Genomic DNA, 26,821 nt, shown 5'->3' on the forward strand with positions numbered 1-26,821 from the left:
GGTGGCCACCGTTGATATCATTGACGGTTGTGTTGGGGGAGTGTGCAAATGTTCCTAGTTTGTCTGAAGCGTGCGAAAGCGAAACAATAATGGAAATAAAGACAAGTTACAGTACAGTAAGCTATGAGCCTAAGACTGAAACACCAAACCACAGAAGATGGGCAACACTTAAATCCAGCATTATTATTATCATCATATAAAACCAAAAGGATTCCATGCTAGTCATTCAAAAATGTATGTCTACTTTATGATGATGCTGGTGAGTGTGCCTGAGAATTTCTGTATTTCGTCTTCATAGGACATTTTCAATTATCATAGTTCTCTGAAGGTGTATCAAAGCGGTAATCAGCATCACATACAACAACACATGTCAACTCAAAGACATTATTTAGTTTGTTAGTCCCCAACTCAAAGAGCTTTAGGAACTATTTTTTATTAAGATCCACAATTCTTCTCCTTTACAGCAATACACTAAAGATATCCAAGGAACATAATTTACAAAAGGGTTGTGTGTGTGTGTGTGTGTGATAAAAGTTTGAATAATTTTAACCATTATAGAGAACACAATATACAATTTCCACTTAAAACAAATCCAAGGTTGCTCATTCTATAAAGGTGAGCATGTTGCTGGTGAATGGCACGGGTGAGTTTTGACATTACAGAGGAAGTCAGATCCTTTGCATTGCTTTAGTCAGGGCAATGACTAAGGGGCAGTTTCACAGGGCCTGAGTGCAAATGCATGGTGCCTCTGCAGTGTCTGTTTTGTTTATTAAAATATAAATGACAAACCGGTGCAGATATTTCAGTGTGGTAGCTGGTGCATATTTTTTACTCTCTCCTCCATCAACCCATTCCTGCTTTTTCTAGTTCTCATCTCCTCATGAAATTCTTCTCCAGGGATGCGGGGGTCCTCTGTATGGAGTGGATGTTTCTCTTGACTCGGTCCTCCAAGGATGAGGTGGACGCACTCTCCAGCTTCATGTTACTACAGGGAAGGAAGCAAGAGTTTTAAAGGACCAGACAACAGCCATAGTAAGCATGCCATACGTGCACTAATGTGTGCACGTCAGTCAGCGAGATACTTACTGGATAAAGCCAGCGTTACGGTCATGCTTGCCGCCTTTCTCTTTCTCCCGCTCCTTCTCATCCTGCCGTTTGTAACTTCTAATGTTGATTTCACGCTCTTCGTCTCTCTGTTTGGCAAAGTCCATCATCTCTCTCCTCTTCTTCTCCAGCTCTTCAGCAGAGAGACATCTAAGAGAATATCAGGCAGATAAATATAGGGATAAGAAAACACTTTAGGATGGGGTGGTGGGATTACCATTAGTTCACTGATGATTGAACACAGGTGTGATACTTGTATAAACAGGTGCTGTGGACTCTTACTTGGTGGTACTGCTCTGACGCCTTTGGTAGCGATCTTTCTGTGGGCTGGGGGCTTTGGGACGCTGGAACTGTGGAACTTTGAACTGGTCTGTCCTATGGGATGAGTGGTTCTCTGATTTGTGAGAGGAGTGGTTGTCTGTCCTGTTAGAGGAATGGTTGTCTGTCCTGTGAGAGGAATGATGGCTGTTCCCGTCTGTCCTTTGAGGAGATCGAGAGCAGCTCCTCTCCTGAGAACGGTGCCTCGAGTGGTTGGGGGGCTTCGAGGACTGATGATGCCTCCCAGCTGGAAACTGAGGAGAGAAATTAGGCGATGAGCGGTACACATCTCTCTCAGGAGGATTTAAGTCACTTGTAATTGATTGGACTAAGATAACAACGTTCATGGTGTCACTGTCAATATATAAAGATTGAGCCGTACTGACCTGTAGTCCATAGCCAGCTGGGACATTGCGGTGGTGGGAATGTGAGTGGGTTGTTTCTTTGGATTCCTCTTTAGAATGGTGCCTAAGTAAAGATACATCACTCAGTTAACCCAATGAGTTTGGACTTCTAACCCTTTTAAACAATGGCGTGTTTGAGCTACATACTTATGGGTTGTACCATTGGATGAATCTATTTATTCTGCATCCGTAGGTGCTAACCATTAGTCTGTGTGATTATTAACGGCGGCTGAGCTCGAGTGGTGTTTGTGAGACAAGGGCGAATGTCTGTAGAGTCTGAGTGGTTTCAGCTACCCATCTATGAAAGGCTCATGAACACGCACATGTAACACGTTTTGTTCTGACGCTCACAAGCTACAAAAGGAGTCATTAGAAGGTAAGAGGTTCTTCTACATAGAAGATCATAGGAAATCCCAGGACAGTGTCTATAATACTGTAATAAGCTCACATAGTTGTCACTGACTATCCATTTCCCAGTGAGCAAACCATTTCTGTACTTGCAGCATTAATACAAATTCATTTTTATCAGGTTTTTGCTTCGGCAAACCTTATTTCTTTATGGACATTTGTCAATTAACGCAACTACTTATGACAAATTGTTTTGTGTTCTACATGTAGCCCTGGTTGTCCTGAAAAGAAAATAGTAAAACACTTCACTGAGAGGCTAAATATAAGGGCTAGACATGCAGATAAATGAAAATCAGATCAATCCTAATTAAAAGCCGGATTTTGCTGGGGTCTAAGGACTGATAGGATTAAACACACAATCTACCCCATTGCCGTCAACAATAGAAGCTGCGAGCTAGATTTGTAAACTATCACAAAATGCTTATAAGATCAAAACAGTTCAACTGAACATCTGATCATATTGGCATCTGTTCACCGCTCCCGAGAAACCTCTATTGAAGTTAGGTGCACCTGTGTTTTTTGTCTTCATCCTCAGCGCTTGAGCTCAAGCTCCTTCTCTTATGCTTCTTCTCCTTTCTCCTCTCCTTCTCTTCCCTTTTCTCCTTCTTGTCCTTCTTCCTCTTCTTTTTCTTGTCTTTCTTTTCAAGATTCTGACGCAGCTGAAAGAAAATAAAAAGTGAAAAACAGTTGCTACTTTAGAACCCAGCTATTACTACAGCAGGCTGAAACTGATTTCATTGCAGTTTTATTGGAGCCATCCGATTGACCATTTCTTTGATCTTCTTCATTTTCACTGGGTTTGTCAAGACCTCCCTCCTCTTCTCCTCCTCTCGTTTCCTTGAAAAATAAGACACGTGTCATTATAATCAGCTCTTGGCTAACAGCAGAACATCAGTGTATGGTATAACAGTTGCTAGATGGACACACTAAATGGTAAAGAAAGAGACCAGAGTGACTGACTTGATATCAAACAGCGGATCCTCTCTGATCTTGGCGGCCATGTCGAGGTTGGATGCAGGGGTGGAGGGGTTGAAGATTGAGCCAGGCAGGAGGCCGGTTTGTTCGGATGGACCATTCTCTGGCTCCTCAAACTGCTGGGTAATCTGCTTGTCGATGGGGCGGCCCAGCAGGTACTCATCACGGGACACCTGACCACCTGGCCCCTGGTACATCCAGTCCAACCGGTCATCTTTTTTCCTGTAAAACAACAACAAAAAAGCAGTTGAGTGTTAGTGACTGCATCCAAGGGGAGTATCTCTGTCCATTTGTCTGTGGTGAGAGGGCACACTTAAATTGCTCTCGTTTTGATTTTTAAACCTAGACAGGACAGTGGTTTCTCTATCAAGGTGAGACCTATTACTTCCTCCTCATCACAAGGGTCGGTGAGGTGAGTATTACTTTAGAGCCCCAGTCTGCTGAGCGAATCTGGTGATATCTTCTCGAGCTCGTTCCTCTCTCAACTCCTTCTGAAGCTCCTCGATCTTCTTCGCCTCAGCCTCGTGCTTCTGTTCAGCCTTCCACACCCGCTCTATGTTTTTCATAGTCTGGGGATGCCAGCTCTTCTTCAAGTTCTGACAGAGATGAGGGAAAGTGATATTCGATATAATTAAACAGAACTGGGAAAGATCGCTACAATTGATCAATACAACCATTTCTGAATTCCAATTGTTCTTCTGGGAAGGTAAGGAATTACTACGTCTGAGTAACGTTAACTAGCTAAGTAGTTGTGTAACAACATAACTGGAAAAATATAAAATAAGCACACCTTCAAAACTTTATTTAGTTAGGGAGTCAACTTAGTTAACTAGTTACGCCAACTAGCCATCGTTGTCGTGGCAGTGATGGCGTTTCGCTTCACTAAACACTAGTTCAGAAGTTGGCAGAAGGTGAATCAAGTGTTTTTGTGATTAGTTAGTTAGCTTGCTAGACATAAACAAAACAAACATGCGTAGCTAGCTAAGTTAGTTAGCTAGTTAAGCGCTAACGTTAACATAGTACGCTAATAATTTGCTCATACTTACGAGGTCACCTCCTCCCATCTTGACTTAGATCGTCCACTCGGTCCGATTGAGAAATAAGATGTGAATAAACGTGTCCTCTACCTATGTGGTTATTGTACTTGACAAAACAAATGTCTGTTATTATCTAAATAACATCGACAATTGCATGCTAGGCTAGCGTGATGTGTTTTTCATAGTACTTCCGGCCTTTCTGATATTTTTTTTTCCGGTTGTTCAAGAGTGCGTTATTCTTCTTCGGCTTCATCTTCTTCTTGGGGATTGGGTTGGCGGATCGCATCCAACTTTCAAGGAGCATACACCGCCACCTACTGTACTGAAGTGTAAGGCCAATCACGGCCTAACTACAGTATATTAAATTCCCTTCGTTAGTGCTGTTCCTCTAAGAAAGTGAAATAGACCCCTTAGACATCACTTCCCTCCCATTTTCCTTCCCCACTACACCACCAACCCCAACCCTGTCCAACCTCTCTGACCCTTTCACACAATCTCTCCCTATCTACATCATACAATTCTCAAAATATCAACACAGGCTCCACCGTTTCCTCTACTAAACACTCATCACACAGACCTGTTTCATGCCTCCCTATTATCCACAACATGGCATTCAAACCTGTGTGCCCAAATCATGTTCTACTCGACACAACTTACTCTGTCCTACATCCCATACTCCCCACCTCTTCCTTTACTGACCGATACACGCAATAAAATGGCCTCCCCTTACTACTAGCATCCCATTCCCTTTGCCAAAATGGAGCCCTTTTGCCCGGATCAAGGACTTGACTTCCCAGCGGCCCAGTGGGACCTGAATATCTACCCCCTCTCTCCTCACAGCACTCATAGTCACCACATTGGCCTTCTCTTTACCCTCCACACCCACATGGGCAGGAACCCAACAAAAGCTTCCCACCACTCCCATCCTTTCCAGTCTCATTAACAGCACCAAGTCTCCCCTATCCGACCTGTCCATCTTCCTTCCTTCCTTCTTTCTTCTCCCTGTCCCACCTCCTTAAATCTGTCATCTATCATCAGGGTGAACAACATCGGACTAACCACACTTCCCTGAGGAGTACCATGGTCCACTTCAAACCGCATTGACAATTCTAACTCCGCCCTCACCCGTATGACTCCATCAAACAGGAAATCCATGATCCAGTTTTACAGACGTCCCCCAATTCCCAATGCACTCAACTGGATCAACAACCCTTCCCTCCATATGATATTGTAAGCTTTTTCAATGTCAAAATACACAACCCTCATCACCTCTTTTATTGTCAGGGCCTTGGTTATCTCTGTACTAACTGTCACCAGGGCATCCATGGCAGACCTCCCTCTACTGAACGAGAGGAGGCTGGTGGGAGGAGCTATAGGAGGACAGGCTCATGGCTGATATGGAATTAATGGAACGGTATCAAACATATGGAAACCATGTTTGACTCCGTTCCATTTATCCAATTCCATTCATTACAATGAACCTGTCCTCCTATATCTCCTCCCACCAGCCCCCACTGTCCTGAACCTACTCTGTGCTAAGCTCATCAAACCCATAAATCCCAAGAAATACATTATTCTACTCACTACCATCTTTTCCATCAATTTACACATGTTGTTTGTCAGTGCGGTAGGCCTATAACTGCCCGCCCTAGTGGGATCTTTACCTGGTTTTACAAACAGCAATATCACCGCACGTTTCCACCCAGCAGGTATCACCCCAGTCTTCCACACCTTATTATACCACCCTAACATTGTTTCCAACACACTGTCCAGTGCATGCTTAAACATCGTATAACACACTTTATCTTCTCCACAGCTCTCCAACTCCCTTGTCATCTCAAACATAGAAAACTCTGCATCCATTGCTTCTCCTGACTCCCCTTTTCTCTTTAAGACATCTCCATGTCTCCTCTTACTCCCAGAATGCATTCAACAGTGCAGCATTGTGGAACTGTTTTCCAAAAAGTAGCCATGAAAATGCTCTCTGATCTGTTTAACTCTCTCTCTCTCTCTCTCTCTCACACACACACACACACACACACACACACACACACACACGCAAGCTGGTTCTAGCAGTGCATCTTATAATACATGATGATGAAGTACTGAATAAATAAACAACATACTACTTAGTGATATGTCTCTTTTTATTTCCATAAAGAACATTTCTCTATTAAAATTACAAGCAAGTCTTAAAACCAGGCAATAGTACAGCAGTACTTAAATTATTACAAAGTATTGTTTAAATTCATATCTACTGCGACAACATACTACTGTAATCAATAATATTTAAATAATATTTTAATCATCTTCAATCTGCTCCTATCTAACACATACAACTCAATAATAGCATTTCTGATGATAATAGAGATAGCCAGCAGGCCTATTTAATACATGTATCAAGTGTTCCTAGGTAGGCCTGTTGGAAACGCAAAGCTACAAGGGGGAAATTTCGACCAGATTTAAACGTGTAGAAGGGAATTTAATTCCCTTTTTATGCACTTTTCTCTCTACACGTATTCTGACCTTGAACTTAGGCATGAGAATAGCATGCTATTCACTTGCTATTTGTTTCGGTAGACATAAAAAAAATGAAGGTGTAGTGGAGATCCCATACCCCATATTATTTGTATTTTTGTATTATTTTTTGTATTTCTTTTCTCCCCCATTTCAATCTTGTCTCATCGCTGAAACTCACCAACGAGCTCAGGAGGCAAAGGTCGAGTCATGCGTCCTCCGAAACATGACCCGCCAAACCGCACTTCTCAACACCCGCCTGCTTAACCCGGGAGCCAGCCGCACCAATGTGTCAGAGAAAACACTGTTCAACTGACAGCCGAGCTCAGCCTGCAGGCACCCAGCCCGTCACAAGGAGTCGCTAGAGCGCAATGAGCCTCCCCCCCAGCTAAACCCTCCCCTAACCCAGGTGACGCTGGGCCAGTTGTGTGCCGCCCTATGGGACTTCCGATCATGGGCGGTTGTGATACAGCCCAGGATCGAACCCGGGTCTGTAGTGACACCTTTAGCATTGTGATGCAGTGCCTTAGATGCTGCACCACTTGGGAGGCCCTCAGAAACACCATATTCTAACCTTGTCTTGACTTAATTCCCTCGTAATTCCACCCCCTTTACCCGATGAAATGATGAATAAGGTCGAGCTACCTGTTGGTTCCAAGTGAAACAACATCTACTTTATTTTTTCTGATAGAAGTAACACAATTCTCCATGCACTGTAATTTACAAATTGATAAGAGCTTTTGATTAAAGCTAGGTAAATGAGTAAGCCGTTTGGATAAGGGGATTGTAAATATAAGTGACAATTGTTTTAGATCTATTTTACCTTGTGATAGCTGGAGACAAATGTGAAACCAGTCGTATGGCAGCAACCTGAAGTGTATCAACCTAGCCTATCATCTTTTCCACGGTGAAGTTTATGACATGATGGCCTTATACTGTAACTTGCAAGGATGAAGTTTGGAGACCCAAGCTACAGGCTTCTGGGGCCAATGACTTTATAGCGCCAAACCTACCGAGTTGATTTATGACTTTTAGAATGTTTGAATTATAAACCCAGACTTTTTACTGTATTTTTTTCCAATCTGTTTTAATATTAGCCACTCTCTGCTGTGTGGTTGTTCCTGAGCATAGCTAGCATTAGTGGATCATATTAGGCTACCGTATTACAAATTGGGCAATAATTTGGGACATGTAGCCTATTTGAATCATTATGGAACGCAGACCATATGTAGCAGTTTAAATCTGGAGCCTGGTGCACAGTTTACGACAAATGGACCGTTATCATCAAAGTTCCATGATTAGTGAGGATTATTAGGGTAGATTTATAGGACTACTGTTCAACCCCTATTGTACACTTTTCTCACTTTCAAATATTTCAGAATTGAACAATGGAATTTGGCAACTTTCAGAATAAATCAAACCACTGTATTTTTGATTCGTCAATATATTTATTGAGTGGAGGCTCTCCAAACCTGTTTTTTTTTTTTTTATGATCCACAGTGGTGTAAAGTACTTAAGTAAAAATACTTTACTACTTTACTTTACTATTTATATTTTTGACAACTTTTACTTTTACTTCCATACACTTTCCCTGACACCCAAAAGTACTCATTACATTTTAAATGAAAGAAAAGGAAAATGGTCCAATTCACGCACCTATCAAGAGAACATCCCTGCTCATCTCTACTGCCTCTGACCTGGCGGACTCAAATTCTTCATATGTGTGATGTCTGAGTGTTGGAGTGTGTCCCTAGCTATCTTTAAATTTAAAAAACATGAACATTGTGCCATCTGGTTTGCTTAATATAAGGAATTTGAAATTATTTACACTTTAACTTTAACTTTTGATACTTAAGTATATTTGACTAATTAAATTGACTTTTAATTCTTAAGTATATTTCAAACCCAATACTTTTAGAATTTTACTCAAGTAGTATTTTACTGGGTGACTTTTACCTGAGTCATTTTCTATTAAGGTATCTTTAATTTTACTCAAGTATGACAACTGGATATTATTTCCACCACTGATTATTCATATATACTTTCCTAACCCTAAATAATATACAAGCTCCACCAATTGGTGCTGAAAAGGAGATGAATACATGGCTTTCTTTCGTTGATCCCTAATATTCTGAACTGTTCTATCCATTTATTCGAATGAGTCTGTCGAGAAAATTTGAATTTAAAGGTACACCACATTTAAAGTGGTGCTTTAGATAAATGTACTGGAAACCCTATTGAAAGGAAACTCCATAACAAAATCTATTGGCCAGCAAGTGACAGGGTTTTCAGCAGTCTAATTAAATGTATTCAGAACGCGCAAGGGAACAGCACCTGCATAAGGTAAGACTGAATACCAACTACTGTGAAGAGCGTATGAAAGGTGTGTGTAGGAAAGGCATACATTTCCTAAGTCTGAATCGGGCCCCAAGTGATTTGCAATAGATCGAGTCTCGAGGTGATGTCCTTTCATCACATTTGATTAACAAAATGCAAGTAAACCATCAAAAACCATTATGTTTTATTTTATTTATGGATATGTCTAAAGGGGGCTACAATAAACACCTCAGTGAGAGATCTCTACATAGCTAAACCTCAGCTTAGACCCTTTTAAGCACATTTTGACTAAGTCACTACTCAAAATACAACAATGCTTTCCTAACAAGGCCAATTTTGTTTTACAGTGAGCACAATAAGCCAAGAAGCCTAAACCACGGCACACAGGCCTAAGCCTATTTAGAAAGGTCTAGACTGGATTCCGAAAACTTGATCAAAGTGCATCTTCTATCAAGATATAAATGATTATTTATGACTATTAATATCAAAATGGTCTCCAAGCAATTCCACTCCATCTGTTTTTGGCTTTATGCTTGAACAACCTTGGAGGAGGAATTGTTGCTTATCCTGGAAGTTGTTGGTGTGACAAAATATGGTTTACCTAAGTTCCTCTCAATGAGGGATTTCAGTCCAGCTCACATTTCAGTCTGGCGTACATTTCGTGAGTAGTGATGTATCCAGCCTGTCTTTTGTCCCCGAGGAAATCCCCATCGAGTGTTACCACTGTGGGTTCCGTGAAGTGTGAACGTGGTATTGTGTGGATCGTACACTAACGGGGACAAGATCCGGGAATTACACATTTCCCGTGAATGAGATACGCTGCCATCATGTCACATTCACACCTGCAGCGCTGAGATAAAGGAGTGTCAAAAGACGAGCAACGGTGCTTTTCAGTCACAGTTGAGGGACATTTGAACACGATGACACATGCGGGGGGCGGGGCATCCAAGTGAAATGCATTGATAACGCAAATCACGTCTTCTTACTGTACATTACACAGAACATATATTTTGTTGACATAAAACACGGAGTGTGAATTCCGTGCCACAATGTGCTGCAGTGGGACATCTCTGCACGTCTATTGAGCAAAAGCAGCCATTTCTATTTGCACCGCCCACATACCGCACCAAACTGAATTACAGTGGTGCTTTACTGTGGTGCTCTTTGGCAAAAGGTTGACGCCAACATTGCGCGTTAACATTTTGGTCAAAACCCCAAAAATACAGTGTGGAAATGTTCCCGGGGACATGTTCATACACTCACATACAGTATATTATACACAGCAAGGCAAGGGGGTGGGTTAAAGGGTGGGGAAAGGCAGCCAACACAACATACCAACATATCCTAACCCTCCACTTCCATTGCCTTAAATTCAGTTAGATGTGTGCAGTGGAGACCGGAGAGTTTGATGGTTTCCATGGAAATAAATCTCTCTCCGAGTAGCTAGTAGTTTTACTGTAAACGCATCAAGCACCATCTTCAGTTGAACTCGTTCCCCAAGTCTCTGTGGATGGATGGCATAATAGCAGTAGCAGCAATGGAAGTCCTAGCAGCTAGCAAGCTTTGGCTCTGGCTCGGTTGCCATGTAAATGGAAGAGGACGTTCCTTAGATGGATATCCTTCCAGCAAGGCACTTGACAGCTTGTCCTCTGTTGGTGATGTAACATGCCCGTCTATGCTGTATGGTGCTGTTATATGTGATATGATGCATTCTGAAAATCAGAGGGGCCTTTGTTGCCTTATGTTGTTCAATGCATCTGGTACAAATAGACTATAAATGTATAATATAAGACCCCCTATGATTCCACCTCCACTGGACTACATGTGTTATAAACTATGGATTGATTCTCTGTCTGATAGAAAGGGGCTGATAGTAGCCCACCGACTGTACGTTATCTGTATAGCATTCCAGATGTGGACGGGATACAGTTAGCTGGACTGTCCTGTCCCAGAGGGGTCTTTCTCACATTTCGGCTGCTTAAGGGGTGCCTCTGTGTCAGAGGCAGTGGCGTGGGAGGGCTGAGGAGTAGGTGTGTCAAAGCTCTTCCCCATCCTGCCCCCCTCTCCATACATCCTCTCCTCCCCTGGCCCGGAGGGAGACTCGTGTGTGCGCATGTGCTTGGCCAGGTGGTCATTGCGCATGAACACTCGGGGGCACATGGTGCAGCTGAACTTCTTGGTGCCGGTGTGCGTCTGCAGGTGTCGCTGAAGTTCGTCGGAGCGTGTGAAGCGCTTGCCGCAGAAGAGCCAGTTGCAGACGAAGGGCCGGTCCCCGCTGTGCCAGCGCAGGTGGGCCTTCAGGTGGGAGGTCTTGGCGTAGGCCTTGCCGCAGCCCGGGATGTGGCAGTTGTGCATGTGTTTCCTCCGGTCGTCGTCAGTGCTCTGGCCCATCTGCTCGGCGTGGACACAGTTGGGGCACCGGCACACAGACTGGCCCGAGCCCCTAGAGGCAGAGCGGCGCTGGGGCTTGGGCCGGACCGAGGCGGCACCCTCCTGTGGCTCCTCCAGGGAGTACGACTCCGGCTGCAGGAGCTCAGGTCCTCCCAGTGGCTCCATCTTGAAGCCATCCTGGGGGAAGAGGTGAGAGTGAGCTGAGTGTGAGGCTGGGGCCAGCTGGGCTAGCTGAGCAGGAGTACACAGCTGGGGCTCGGAGCCATAAGGCCCCAGGGAGGACTGCAGTCCCATGGAGCTCTGACCAACTGCCTGTAAGCCCACACCCTGGCCCGCCTGCAGGTCCATCCAGCTCCCTGGCCCGGTGTGGAGGTCCCACCATGAGGGAACGGTCATCTCGTCTGAGCTGCCACCAGGGGGTGCTGTCCGTAACCAGGGTTCATAGGGGTGGGCCATGAGACCAGCTGCTGTCTGTGGGATACTGGTGTTGAAGGCTGAGTCTGGTGAGGAGTGAGCGGTAGCCAGGTGGGTCTGGAGTGTGGTGTGCTAATTGATAACTGGGTGAAGATGTGTAGACTACCACATGGCTGGATGGAGAGCTTGAGGATCCTATTCACGATTACTGACCTGTTGGCAAAAAAACGGATTGTCAAATTGTAAAATGGTGTAGTAAGTTCTTATAAGATGACTACTGCTTCTAGCCAAATGGCTACAATGTAGCCCAACAGACACGCCCCCGTCTCCATGGACACCCCACCCCAGTTCTCGCGCTGCGTGGCCGAGGAGAGAGCTGACAGAATGCGGGGAAGGAGACGAGGGGAAACGTGTCCGGACAGAAACCTGCCAAATGCATCCGATGCCAGGTACTTCCCATGGCGGAGGACAGTCAAAGAGAAAGCTAAAGAAAACAACTTCAGCGGCCCTATGAAGAGGCAGAGGCAGAGTGGAGATAAATGCGAAAGGTGGCGGAGGAAGGAGGAGGAGAGCGAGAAAGAGAGAGAGGAGTGTTGACAGGAACAGCCCCGTGCAGAGATGGGGGGGTGAAAAGGAAGAAGATCCAGGGAGGTAATGGCTGCGGGCCAAGATCTACAGTATTTGTACGTCTCTGAGATTATCGGAGATGAAGCCTAGCAGACGGAACAACCTGTTTTTTTTTAATGAATCACACATGATTTACAACAACATCCCTTCGAGGCGACTAACAAAAAAAAGAGACGTTGCGATAAAAAAACAAAACGCCCGCCTCCTACACACTGGCGGCAGCATGCATCAACAGTTGCTGGCTGACGGCTTTCAGGAGCCTGCGAACACAAGTCCAACAATAACACAAGAACGATGACTTTATCCATATAATTAGGGCAGCATGCTCTAAGACAGTCAGCATCTTGTCCCCACTGCTCTGCGGTGCGTAAACTCCAGTGGACCAGAACAATGCTAAAATATACACCCCGCAAATTAGGTTACCTTGGAATTTTGAGAGGTGACGGAATGCACCTGTTAAAATTGGAGGAGTCGGGAGACATTTTTTGGTCAAAAAGCTGTAACTCAATCGACAGGAGACGCTTTACTTGCTTCAAAACACAAAAAAATATTCCAAAAACTGTTCTGTCCCAAAATGATAAGTTGGCAAATATATGCCATTATTTTTACTGCAGGAAACAAGAAAGCAGTCTGGGTCTGAAGAGGTTACTATCTTGTTCGTCTGAAGATCATAGGTCGTGGTACCATATCTGGGAGAGAGAGACCATACAGCATTAGCCACCCAGACAATCAAGCTTCAATAGAAGGGTCAAGGTTCAATGGTAAACATGTCTCCTGTCCCTTGTCCACAAAACCATTGAAGCCAGGTTGAGCAAGCTATTTCCACAACATACAGAAACTTTGCAAAGATAGCCTACAACTTGTGAGATTTAGATTCACTCTACATTTACATTTAAGTCATTTAGCAGACGCTCTTATCCAGAGCGACTTACAAATTGGTGCATTCACCTTATGACCTCCAGTGGAACAGTAGTGCATCTAAATCTTTTCAGGGGGAGGGGGGGTGAGAGGGATTACTTTATCCTATCCTAGGTATTCCTTAAAGAGGTGGGGTTTCAGGTGTCTCCGGAAGGTGGTGATTGACTCCGCTGTCCTGGCGTCTCTCATCCCTTCCAGTGCTTGAAATGGAATGGAAAAGGTATCAATAGAAGGTACACTACCATTCAAAATTTTGGGGTCACTTAGAAATGTCCTTGTTTTTGAAAGAAAAGCACTTTTTTTTGTCAATTAAAATAACATCAAATTGAAGGTCAGCATCCCGCCTCTTCACTGTTGACGTTGAGACTGGTGTTTTACGGGTACTATTTAATGAAGCTGCCAGTTGAGGACTTGTGAGGCGTCTGTTTCTCAAACTAGACACTCTAATGTACTTGTCCTCTTGCTCAATTGTACACCGGGGCCTCCCACTCCTCTTTCTATTCTGGTTAGAGACAGTTTGCGCTGTTCTGTGAAGGGAGTAGTACACAGCATTGTACGAGATCTTCAGTTCCTTGACAATTTCTCGCATGGAATAGCCTTCATTTCTCAGAACAAGAATAGACTGACGATTTTCAGAAGAAAGTTCTTTGTTTCTGGTCATTTTGAGCCTGTAATCGAACTTACAAATGCTGATGCTCCAGATACTCAACTAGTCTAAAGGCCAGTTTTATTGCTTCTTTAATCAGAACAACCGTTTTCAGCTGTGCTAACATAATTGCAAAAGGGTTTTGCAATGATAAATTAGCCTTTTAAAATGATAAACTTGGATTAGCTAACACAACGTGCCATTGGAACACAGGAGTGATAGTTGCTGATAATGGGCCTCTATACGCCTATGTAGATATTCCATAAAAAATCTTCTGTTTCCAGCTACAATAGTCATTTACAACATTAACAATGCCTACACTGTATTTCTGATCAATTTGATGTTATTTTAATGGACAAAAAATGTGCTTTTCTTTCAAAAACAAGGACATTTCTAAGTGACCCCAAACTTTTGAACGGTAGTGCAGGTACTGGTACTCAAGCAATAGAACATTTGGGGTGCGGGTACTCCCTACCAATGAGCACGGGCACAACTCAAGCGCTGATCCCTTCAATTGATTTTCAATTTGCTGAGACAACAAACAATGCCTTGAAGACCAACAGGATTACGAGCTATGCGTTGGACTGGTCTTCCCATGGCCCTCTTCAGACACGAGAGAGGAGATGCTCTAGAGTTGGAATGAAATCGTAAAGCAATTCGTTTGGAATTCCAGAATTAGAGGTCTGGTGTTAAAGGTCAAGCTGGTTTATTTTACGTTGCCCCGGAGCCAGAGCTCCACCGATGCTCTGTAATTTTGGGGGAATGTGAGTCAGATGCACCGCGGCGTGAAGCATCCCCCTATTTCTCTCTCTCTTCCCCCTCCTCTCGTTCGCTCTCTGATATAATAGCCCTGTAAACAAATAAGAGAGTGGCCGTTCCTCCTCCATTCACAAAAGTGGCTGGCTGGAACACTAGAGAGTATCCTGAGGGTAACAGCTGGCATGGGGCCCCTGGGGGAGGGGAGCCGGGGAGGAGGAAGGTGCAGGAGGACAGGGCTGCATCGTAAAACCTGCCCGACCAAGACCTAACACAGTCCCCGGTTTACTATTCTGCCAGAGACAGAGGAGGCTCTGCCCTGCCAAGACCCAGCACAGCCCCCCCCACCACCACCAGTTTTACTAGTCTGCCAGAGAGGAGAAGATGCTCCGGGGGAGGAACGCATCACGGTAGATGATGAACTGACTTTTGTTGGTTATCGTTCCGATTCAGCCAGTAAAGGGAAAAGTACAAATATGATATAATAGCAGAATAAGATGTCACAACCATGAATAAAAACTGATGCTGGATCGGAGCTTGTGGATTCTCCATACTTTTCTTTCTACCATCCAAAATGTGTTTGGATCAAACACAGACATTTGGAATTGTCATTACGATGACGAAGTATCTGTACTCCTACTTCTAAATATCTGTGTTTGTGTTTGAATGTTTTTTTGAGTTGAGAAAATCTGGTGGTTTAGTCTGATATGTGACATACCGTTACAGGTTCCAAGACATTCTAGAAGAATAAGACGGGAAAATGTCATTAAAATACAGATGAGGATTGATAGTGAAAGTGGCAACAAGCAATCTCATACACATACGGAAATATATTCCCTTCTACGTTGGTGTCCCTGAGAGGATAGTGACTGCCTGACAGTTGTTTGTCGACTAGTATCACAGACAAATGAAACAACCTTGATTTGTTGTATGTTCAAATCAAAATCAAATCAAATTTATTTATATAGCCCTTCGTACATCAGCTGATATCTCAAAGTGCTGTACAGAAACCCAGCCTAAAACCCCAAACAGCAAACAATGCAGGTGTAAAAGCACGGTGGCTAGGAAAAACTCCCTAGAAAACCCTGTTCATGTGGTTTTACATCAAATGTTGTCAATGTTACGCATTATGTGTCCAAATGTGAGCCGATTTGTAAACAGTCTTGCACAGACATGAAATTCCAATTCAAATACTCAATCAAAATGTGAAGACGGAGTAGAGGAAGTGTCTCAACTAGCGTGTCAATAAATCATCATGACTCATATCGAGACAGGTCTACACAGAGGAGCACAATCCATGTGTTGACAGTTGGAGATAGAGTACACGAGTCATATGACACCTCCTGTCTCATTGTATTCGGCTACAACATAAACTTAGAATACATCTTTACATTTCAATGGTCATTGGATGGGAAAACTCACCGTGAGGCTTAGGGTCCTCTGAGGCATATTGCCTGTCAACTTTGACGTTTAAATGTCATTTAGAAGTTCAAGTGCTCTGGTTGGGTTGGGACACCAAAGTCCCATACACTTAATAACAAATGAGGGTATCCTTCTTAAACACCTATGTTTGAGGTAAGTATTTAGCTGTTTAACAATAAGCCCTAAATTGATCTCCAAGGTTGAGCTTACACAAGTAGGGCTAGTATAGCGATTATAGTGTAGGCCTATCATACACGGATTGATCAGTAATCTACTCATTTACATTTAAGTCATTTAGCAGACGCTCTTATCCAGAGCGACTTACAAATTGGTGCATTCACCTTATGACATCCAGTGGAACACTCGAACCCACCAGTAGCTATGGAACGTGTACTGAGGAGTATTTTTTTGGGGTTCGCTCACACAGGAGTAATAAAGCCTTAGTTCACACAGGAGTAATATAATTTTGTGATTTCTAAAATGTTTTATTTGTTTTTCAATTTCTATTTATCAAAGGGGGGCTGCAGCACCCTTGGCACCCCTACTCGAATAACAGGAAGTGGTTGAAGAGCTTTATAGTTAAGTGATGATAGTAAACAATTATTTGTCAATCATCATTCATTTGAAAAACACAAGTTACCATCACCATCATTTGTCACAATAAAGAAAGTTAGACAAAATACATATCCACCCGTCGAATGGATAAAAACGTTGTCGATCTATAGAAAAATGAAAAATAGCCTCTCCTTCAACGTAAAAAACAACAACAAAGGAGTTGATCGGGGCCACAGTGAAGAGTGTCAAAAGCTTCAAGTTCCTTGGTGTGCACATCACCGAGGACCTGAAATGATCCCACCACAACGGCACCGTGGTGAAGGCGCAACAGCATCTATACAACCTCAGACGGCTGAAATAAATCCGCATGGCCCCTGAGACCCTCACAAACTTTTACAGATGCACCATCGAGAGCATTCTGTCAGGCTGCAACACCGCTTAGTACGGCAACTGCACCGCCCTCAACGGAATCGCTCTCTATAGGGTGGTGCGGTCCGCACAACATATCACCGGGGCGCCCGAGTCACAGTCTGTTCACTCTGCTAACATCTAGCAGACAGAGACAGTACAGGTGCATCAAAGCTGGGACAGATGGACTGAAAAACAGCTTCTATCTCCAGGCCATCAGACTGTTCAACAGCCATCGAGCCATCTTCTGTAGTAAAAGACAAAGATAGACACACACACACACCTCATAAACACGCAGACTCCTGTACTCACAAATAGACTCACACATGCATACGCCCATACTCACAAACACACACCCAAACACATACACACACACACACACACACAGCCAATGCTGCTGGCCCATGTATATAGAGACATTAAACATTGGACCGTTTATTTTATACTTTTGTTTACTCTGTGTATTCATATACTGTATTCTTCAACATTTTGTTGTGTTACAGCCTGAATTCAAAATTGATGAAATATTTAATTTTCTCACCCATCTACACACAATACTCCATAATGACAAAGTGAAAAAATGTTTTTAGAAATCTATAGAAAATGTATTGAAAATGAAATACAGAAATATCTAATTTACATAAGAATTCACATCCCTGAGTCAATACATGTTAGAATCACCTTTGGCAGCGAAACTCTAAGAGTTTTAAACACCTGGATTGTACGATATTGGCACATTATTATTTTTTAAATTCTTCAAGCTCTGTCAAGTTGGTTGTTGACCATTGCTAGACAGACATTTTCAAGTCTTGCCATAGATTTTCAAGTCAATTTAGGTCAAAACTGTAGCTAGGCTACTCAGGAACATTCAATGTCATATTGGTAAGTATATTTGTATGTTATAAGGTTACTGTCTTGCTGAAAGGTTCATTTGTCTCCCAGTGTCTGTTGGAAAGCACACTAAACCAGGTTTTCCTCAAGGATTTTGTCTGTGCTTAGCTATATTCTGTTAATTTTTATCCTAAAAAACTCCCTGGTCCTTGCCCATGACACGCATACCCATAACATGATGCAGCCACCACCTTGCTTGAAAATATGAAGAGTGGTACTTAGTGATGTATTCTATTGGATTTGCCACAAACATAATCAAATCAAATCAAAGTTAATTTGTCACGAACGCTGAATACAACAGGTGTAGAGCTTACAATGAAGTGCTTACTTACAGGCCCTAACCAACAGTGCAATTTTCAAGTGCAGATAGTCCGGGTAGCCAATGTGCGGGGGGCACCGGTTAGTCAGGCTAATTGAGGTAGTATGTACATGAATATATAGTTAAAGTTACTATGCATATATGATAAACAGAGAGTAGCAGCAGCGTAAAAGAGGGGTTGGAGGGGGGGACACAATGCAAATAGTTTGGGTAGCCATTTGATTGCCTGTTCAGAAGTCTTATGGCTTTATATTCAGGACATAAAGTTTTTGGCCACCTTTCTTGCAGTTTTACTTTAGTATGTTTTGGAATAGTTTTATTTTGTCATTTAGGTTAGTAATGTGGAGTAACTACAATGTTGTTGATACATCCAAATGTTTTTCCCCATCACAGCCATTAACCTCTGTAACTGTTTTAAAGTCACCATTGGACTCATGGTGAAATCCCTGAGTGGTTTCCTTCCTCTCCGGCAACTGTCTTAGGAAGGAAGCCTGTATCTTTGTAATGACTGGGTGTATTGATACACCATCCAAAGTGTAATCAATAACTTCACCATTGCTCAAAGAGATATTCAATGTCTGCTTTTTTAAATGTTTACCCTTCTACCAAGAGGTGCCCTTCTTTGCGAGGCATTGGAAAACCTCCCTGGTCTTTGTGCTTGAATCTGTGTTCGAAATTCACTGCTCGACTGAGGGACCTTACAGTTAATTGTATGTGGGGTACAGAGATGAGGTAGTCATTCAAAAATCATGTTAAACACTATTATTGCACACCGAGTGAATCCCTGCAAGTTATTATATGACTTGTTAAGCACATTTTTACCCCTGAACTTATTTAGGCTTGCCACAATATACTTATTGACACAAGACATTTCAGCTTGTAATTTTTAATTTTAAAAAATTACATTTCTAAAAACATAATTCCACTTTGACATTATGGGGTATTGTGTGTAGGCCAGTGACACAAAATCTAAATGGAATAAATGTTAAATGCAGGCTGTAACATAACAATAACGTGGAAAAAATCAATGGGTGTGAACACTTTCTGAAGGCACCGTTTCTACTACTGTACATTGCATTTTTGTTACACTGTTTATTTATATACTGGATTCTCGATCTACTGCTGTATATATTGTTTTTGGTGTATATACACATATATTGCATTTGGATTTCTGATACAGTGTTATTTGGGTTGTCAACTGGATTCGTTCTGACATTCGTGATTTCTTGTTTCTTGTTTTTGTACTTAAAATCATCTAGGATCATATCATTCCCTTTCGCTGAATGCGTTGTTCCCTGCCCCTGTTGATTACACATACATTATCAAGGTCCTGAATGTCTTGGCTCAATCTGGGTTGAAGAGAATCAGCTTGCACTCATAGGCCTACACAGGTCTATATGAGGCATGACGTAATGTTGTCTTATTTTTGTCAACTAAAAGTCACTTCATTATGCATTTCAGTCACCATAACATTCATACTGTAGTTTTGTAGTCTACTACAGCATTGGAATATGTTGTATGAGAGAGTGCAAGATAAGCTACTCTCCTATAAAAATTTGAAAAAACAATTCACTATAACATATTCTAATGACTGGAATTCCATTAATTGTAAAAAATAAATTACTAGTAAAAAAAGTACCTAAAATGCTTGTTGGTTTTGATGGTGATCCTCAGTGTTTTTCAACATTGGAAAGCATACAGATTACTGGTACTAATTGTTTCCCTCAATCATAATGAATACCCCTGTGTGGGATAACCAATTTCTAAATCGAGGTCTTTGGGGACGTGAAAACGCTTCAAAATATGAGACATTCAACAACCTTTTAGGGCCTCTTTACCTCCTGCTTTATGTTCATCTGTGACCAGGAAACATTCACCTAAATATTAACTCAAACTGGAAAGGAGATCTATTCAATTTTCTACTTTATTCTACTTTATTTTGATGCAAATTGTACAAATTATACTATTTTCAAATATGGTATCAAATGCACAACCTGTCACTCAAACCCAATCCTTTCCATGAGTAGGGAATTAATTTGAATTAGGCTTACAATAATATATATATTATTTGGGCACAACTATATATATATATATATATATATAATATATTCATGACTCCATGACTCATTACAAATTACAAATTATGAATTGAAATATGTCTTTCCAAATCTAAATTAAAATACACATTGAAGATAATAAATACTTATACAAATATTTCCAATATTTTTTTCTTACTTTTTCATAAAAACAAATACTTAAATATTTGCCATATCCCTTTATTTCAAGTGGTTCTAGTTATTCCAGGTACAGTCTTCTGTTTCATTGTTCATGCAACTGTCAAGAGGATGTACCCGTCACTTCGATATTGTTCCACTACACACACAAAAATACAACGCAACGGTTACCTCGTGGGTAAACAATGCGATGCTTATGAATCAAAAACGTTTATATTGAAACATATATAGCTACCTGTTTACACAATGGTGCCCGTAGTTCTATTCCGACGCGATGTAGGAATAGCTTTTTTGTAGCCTATTATATTCACTGGTATGAAAATAAATAAACCACCTTGGCAGAAGTCAACTAAAAGCCTAAGGTAAAAAAAAAAATCGAATAAATAAATAGATATCCTCTATATCATACAGTTCCCTCCATCTCGGGCGGTTCAGGTGAGACGAGACAACGCTTCCACGTGCAGGTAAGCGTACTCAGTGGTGGCAAAGTTTATAATAGGTTATGTATCTTTTTCTTTTCGCAGGCTCCGCCCTCTTTCGGTGTGTGTTTTCCCCTTTGAAGATGCGCTCGCGCTGCTGGAGGTCAGGAAGTGTACATGGGCATGGCTCACTTACGTTACAACATTCGGACCCATGAGAAAGTTGACAACTCTTTGAACCCTCTTGTTACATAATTTGGGGTTGTCTCAGTGCCTAATACTTGCATTTCAAATGGCTCTAATGTTTGCCCACCGCAACTTACTCTCAGGAAAACTTTTATTCAAAGCCTTTGACCTGTCAAATAAAATAAAAACGAATGAATTATGTCGCAATGCACTGATGCATTACTAGTAGCTGGTCACTTACAATACAGTAGACTACTTGTTTATTAGATTGCTTGTTAAAAATTACATGTCACCCATCTTATTGACCCCATGGTGACACAGTGGCATCTGGTACCATTGCAATGGTCATTATTGTCACTGGTCTGGTCACCATGTAGGCTCCAATGTCATCCTACGTAAACTACTGGCAACAGGCAACAGGTCTCTATAGCACAGATTGTATGTTGTTATACATACTTAATCTACTGTAACCTGTTTATGTCTAACCTTCAGTGTCAGTTCAATTCTCAATTGTCAAGAGATCACAATTTACAAAACAGTATCATATCCTTTCATCTTCTGCATGTTACAGGCAGTGTAGGTGCCTTATCAAAGCTCAGTTGTGCCCAAATACATAGCTGGTCCTCTTACGTTTGCCAAATGAGAGGAAACACTTGTTAACTGTTGTCGGTCATACCAATGAAAATACGGATTAAATCCAATCCAACATCACTGCTTTTCACAGTTTCATCAGCCTCTTCTTCTAAAGTTTTTATTTTATTTTTTCCCCTCTTCTCAGTTAATTCCTTTCCTGTCACAGCATGTTGGTGGAGTGACTTCAAATCACCTGACAAACAGAGACCACAGACAGACCGGCGGGAAGTGGTTTACTTACTTACTGCCGTCTTCTTCTCTTTCTCTGAAGCAGCAGTTTTTAAAACGCTGAGTTTGTAGCAATGATGCATGGTACAGTGTGTCTATGGTTTGGACTGCAACATAACAGGATACAGATGTATTTAGTTTGGAATCAAATGATGAAATATTGACTCCGATTCACATTTTCACAACCATACAGTGCCTTCAGAAAGTATTCATACCCCTTAACTTATTCCACATTTTGCCGTGTTACAACCTGAATTCAAAATTGATGAATTGTATGGTTTTTTTCACACAATACCCCATAATGACAAAGTGAAAACATGCTTTTCGAAATTTTAGCTAATTTACTGACATTTTCAAGTTTTGCCACTCAGGAACTTTTACTGTCTTTTTGGTAATCAGTATAGATTTGGCCTTGTGTTTTAGGTTATTGTCCTGCTGAAAGGTGAATTCATCTCCCAGTGTCTGGTGGAAAGCAGACAGAACCAGGTTTTCCTCTAGGATTTTGCCTGTGCTGAGCTCCATTATATTTATTTTTTATTCTGAAAAACACCCCAGTCCTAAATTATTACAAATATAACATGATGCAGCCACCACATTGCTTGATAATATGGGGAGTGGTACTTAGTAATGTCTTGCATTGGACTTGCCCCAAACATAACACTTTGCATTTAAGGACAAAAAGTACATTTCTTTGTCACATTTTTTTGCAGTATTACTTTAGTGTCTTGTTGCAAACAGGATGCATGTTTTTGAACATTTGTATTATTTTCACTGTGTCATTTAGGTTAGTATTTTGGAGTAACTATAATGTTGTTGATCCATCCTCAATTTTCTCCTATCACAGTGATTAAACTCTGCAACCCTTTTAAAGTTCAACATTTGCCTCATGGTGAAATCCCTGAGGGGTTTCCTTCCTCTCCGGCAACTGAGTTAGGAAGGACGCCTGTATCTTTGTGGTGACCGGGTATATTAATACACCATCAAAAAGGGTAATGAATACCTTCACCGTTGCTCAAAGGGATATTCAATGTCTGATTTATTTTATTTTCTACAAAGAGGTGCCCTTCTTTGTGAGGCATTGGAAAACCTCCCTGGTCTTTGTGGTTGAATCTGTGTTTGAAATTCACTGCTCGACTGAGGGACCTTACAGTTAATTGTATGTGTTGGGTACAGAGATGAGGTAGTCATTCAAATATCATGTTAAACACTATTATTGCACACAGAGTGAGACACAAAATCTCAATTTAATCCATTTTAAATTCCGGCTGCAACACAACAAAATGTGGAGAGAGTCAAGGGGTGTGAATACTTACTGAAGGCGCTGTGTGTGTGCGTAGCGTGTTTCAATAAAACAGACTGACTGTGTATTACAACAGACAACTGTAGCCTACATGCACTGTGCTATACAAGTGCTTCTTAAGGGATGTAGGCTTTCCTTCCATACTTACTATCTTTCCCAACCTGTATTGAAAAGTTCACACGGAAAGAATTCCTTTCAATAGGGGATTGATCTTGTGTGCGTTCTCACTCGTGAAATTAATCTGGATACGCATGTACACAGAGAGGGATCAAGTTGCTGAATTGGGGACCACACACAAAGCCTAAATGATGTTTACCAATGTCTTTCAATAGTCAGGCATATTTCCTTGTGAATCAGATTCTTCCAACTCCAAAAGAGACTGTTTAATAACATTTCATTACAGTGCATTTAAGATCAATTACAAGGGGCTTACAAATTCTGTTTAGACGGCATGTTGCCCCCTTTTCTGTCCGTGGCTGCATTCTTTTAAGCGTCTTTCACGAGGTTGTGTGTGTTTCTCAATTGTCTGCGTATGTTCGTGGATTTGACCTTCGACCCCTCAAACTGACGTTTTAAAGACCATTTGATAGGGCTTGCACTTAAACCGTAGTCTGTTCAGATGTCAAAGGTGGTTTACCTAAAATTCGGTCCGCCCTTTTCCAGGCATAGAGCTGCTAGTACACTGTTCACAGCTGGATTTGAACCTCTAGCAGATGCTTAGTCATATACTGTAAATATATAGTATAATCGTATATACTGACAGTACGCCGTCTCACAGACTCCATTTCAGGACAGGACACACCATCTTATTGGACCTTAAATCCTTCAGCTATAACCCGGGTGCCAAGGACCCACTATAGACCTCATCCCCCCCTATGTGTCAACTCATATAAATCCATTCACACTCTCGGAGACTTATATAGTGCTCTAGTCCTGAGGCACATTCTGTATAGCTGAATCTCTCAGGTCGAATGCGGCAGACAAATCCCACAAATCCCTTTGAAATGAATCGTCTATCACGGATAGTGAACAAAGTACATTTTTTGTCACATTGTTGGCCATTCTTCTTGGATTAAAGCCGTTTCATTGAAGTATCCAAAGATAAACGATTCAAGGAACTTATCTTTTGTAGTTTTCTGTTCCACACTTGCTTTCGTCATCCAGTATCATTAAGAGGCTTCTAGATGGATAAAAAAAAAAAAGATTAAAGAAGAAAATTATCATTATCATAGTTGATGTGTTCATGTCTATGGTGCACTAGTTTATTTTCGTCTATGTCTATAACTTATTTAACTTTAATTTGTACAGATTTGTCTCATAGAGACAAAAATCTAATTTGCAAGGGAGACCTGTTAAAAGTAGCCTAACATTGACTAACCAACCATAAAGCATGTCTTATGTGTGTCCCACGGAAACTACCCTGGTGTCTCAGCTAAAGCCTAATATCACCGTTGGAGCCTCCAGAGGGATTGGCCAGGTAAAGCCTCATTTCCCCTCTGAGGGGGAAAAAAAAAGTTAACTAGAGTAAACAGTAAGTGTACAGTAGCAGACTTCCTATATCCTTGTTTACTATTCAAAATCCCATAAGAGGAGGTACCGGCTGCCAGGGGTTCTGAGTCTGACTGAGTCACGTTTCTTTTCTTCCCTTCTTCATGCAAACACACCTAGACACTCACTCACCACAGCAGCCCCCTCTCCCTCGCTCTCTCTCTGCCTCCCCTTTCAACTTCAAACCCAGTCATTTCTGCAAGCTGCTACTTTGATTGTACCAAACACCTGTATTTTTGGGGAGAGACTTCCTCAGTAGCCCCCGCCTCCCATCTTTGATTGTTAAACAGCAGTGGCGCCGCCATTACTGTCTGAGAGACTGATGCCGCCCTGCTTCCCCTCCTCCTCCACTTAAGTTCCTTTTAAACCAGAATTTGAATTGGTCTCGGAGTATGGCGAGCTCCATTTGATTTGATCCACGTTCCACCATTCCAAAGTATCTGAGTTGTAGATGAAGACTTTGAATCTCATATTCCTGTGTGTGACAGCTGCGGAAATCAGAAAGAATCATCAAAGAATCATCATGCCAGGAAGCAGAGCCATAACATTCTAGCTCAAAATCAACAAGATTATGACTATTCTCCTGAATGTGAGGAAAGTGAGAATCAGAGGTAACTTTAGTAGAAAATGCTGTCAGAGTTGTTTGCTCTGTCTTAGGTTGTATCAACAGTACAGAGAGAGTGTGAACAGAGCAGACGCGCACACACACACACACACACACACACACACACACACACACACACACACACACACACACACACACACGGCCCTCTTCCCCTCGCCCTTAATACCAGGCTTTATTATCCAACCTCTCATCCCTGCCATCCTGTCTTCCCCTCCAGATTAATGTCCTCTCCGATCTCCACCAGCTGTTTCCGTGCCAGAACACCCCTCATCTTCCCGGGCCGCTGGCCTCTTGGTTCAGGTGGCAGATGGTAGTCTGTCTTTGGGGCCGCATTGTCGCAGTGCCTGCGCATCTATGAGAGAATAGCCGCCCTCACGCCCATTAGCAGGAGTGTCAGTGTGTTCACATCGCCACATGCCAGACCGCCCTTGTAAATAAGAATTTGGTCATAAATGAAGTTATATAAAATGTATAACCTGTGTGGACAGCTTTAAGGGAAGAGCCTTGTGTCACATAGCTCAAAACTTTGGAGTGCCCCCACCTTTTGTTGATGAAATCAAATAAAATGATAGCCTTTCACTTTATTAATTTGGACTAAATCAGAAAATGTTACATTTTAGATTACAATACTACTTTGTTCATCATAATGCAACTTAAATATAACATTTGTAGAATGTCATGTTAACTTACTTAAATATGCTGTGTACGTCATAAACCGGTGTTTGTTTTGAGAGTGACTTGGGGGGGTGTACGCCCACAGTTTGTTTGTTATAAAGTGTGTCTGTTTTGTTTAGTCTGTGTGTGGTATGCGTGAGTGAGTAAGTGTGTGTCTGACTGTGTGTGTTTCTCTGTCTGTCTGTCTGTCTGTCTGTCTGTCTGTGTGTGTGCGCGTGTGTGTGTGTGTGTCAGTTTGAGCGGTGTTAACTGGGTGTGGCTGTCTGTGCCTGAGGTGGGCATTTACTTTTCAGGGCTGTTGGTGTTTGTGTCTTAGCACAGATGGGATGTGCAGAGGTTGTCAGCACAGGGGGGGGGGTAGTCGTGCCGGTCAGATAACAGGTTGTCTACCTGAAAGAATCCAAGCCTGCTTCCTCCACCTCCACCTCCACCTCTACATACATTCCATGTGTGCTGCACAGTGCCACAAGGAAACACCTCTCACCACCTTAGTGCTTTGACATCATTTTTCCTAGACACTCAACAC

General features: G+C 42.1%; 2 protein-coding genes across 2 annotated transcripts; both read right to left on the reverse strand.

The window, feature by feature from the left end:
* Positions 1-382: 382 nt before the first annotated feature.
* On the reverse strand, positions 383-4,466 carry LOC115103776 (pre-mRNA-splicing factor CWC25 homolog). The gene is made up of 9 exons (XM_029624702.2): positions 4,256-4,466; positions 3,633-3,805; positions 3,195-3,431; positions 3,002-3,071; positions 2,745-2,893; positions 1,809-1,890; positions 1,387-1,676; positions 1,087-1,254; positions 383-985 (listed from the first exon to the last, which is right to left on the reverse strand). Exons 1-9 carry the CDS (start codon positions 4,271-4,273, stop codon positions 871-873), a joined length of 1,302 nt encoding a protein of 433 aa, XP_029480562.1. The 5' UTR covers positions 4,274-4,466; the 3' UTR covers positions 383-870.
* Positions 4,467-6,381: 1,915 nt separating this feature from the next.
* Positions 6,382-21,144, reverse strand: LOC115103777 (transcription factor Sp6-like). Its single transcript, XM_029624703.2, has 2 exons — positions 20,917-21,144; positions 6,382-12,118 (listed from the first exon to the last, which is right to left on the reverse strand). Exon 2 carries the CDS (start codon positions 11,945-11,947, stop codon positions 11,030-11,032), a length of 918 nt encoding a protein of 305 aa, XP_029480563.1. The 5' UTR covers positions 11,948-12,118; positions 20,917-21,144; the 3' UTR covers positions 6,382-11,029.
* Positions 21,145-26,821: the final 5,677 nt, after the last annotated feature.

Source organism: Oncorhynchus nerka, linkage group LG21 (assembly GCF_034236695.1).
Source record: "Oncorhynchus nerka isolate Pitt River linkage group LG21, Oner_Uvic_2.0, whole genome shotgun sequence".
Classification (NCBI taxonomy): domain Eukaryota; kingdom Metazoa; phylum Chordata; class Actinopteri; order Salmoniformes; family Salmonidae; genus Oncorhynchus; species Oncorhynchus nerka.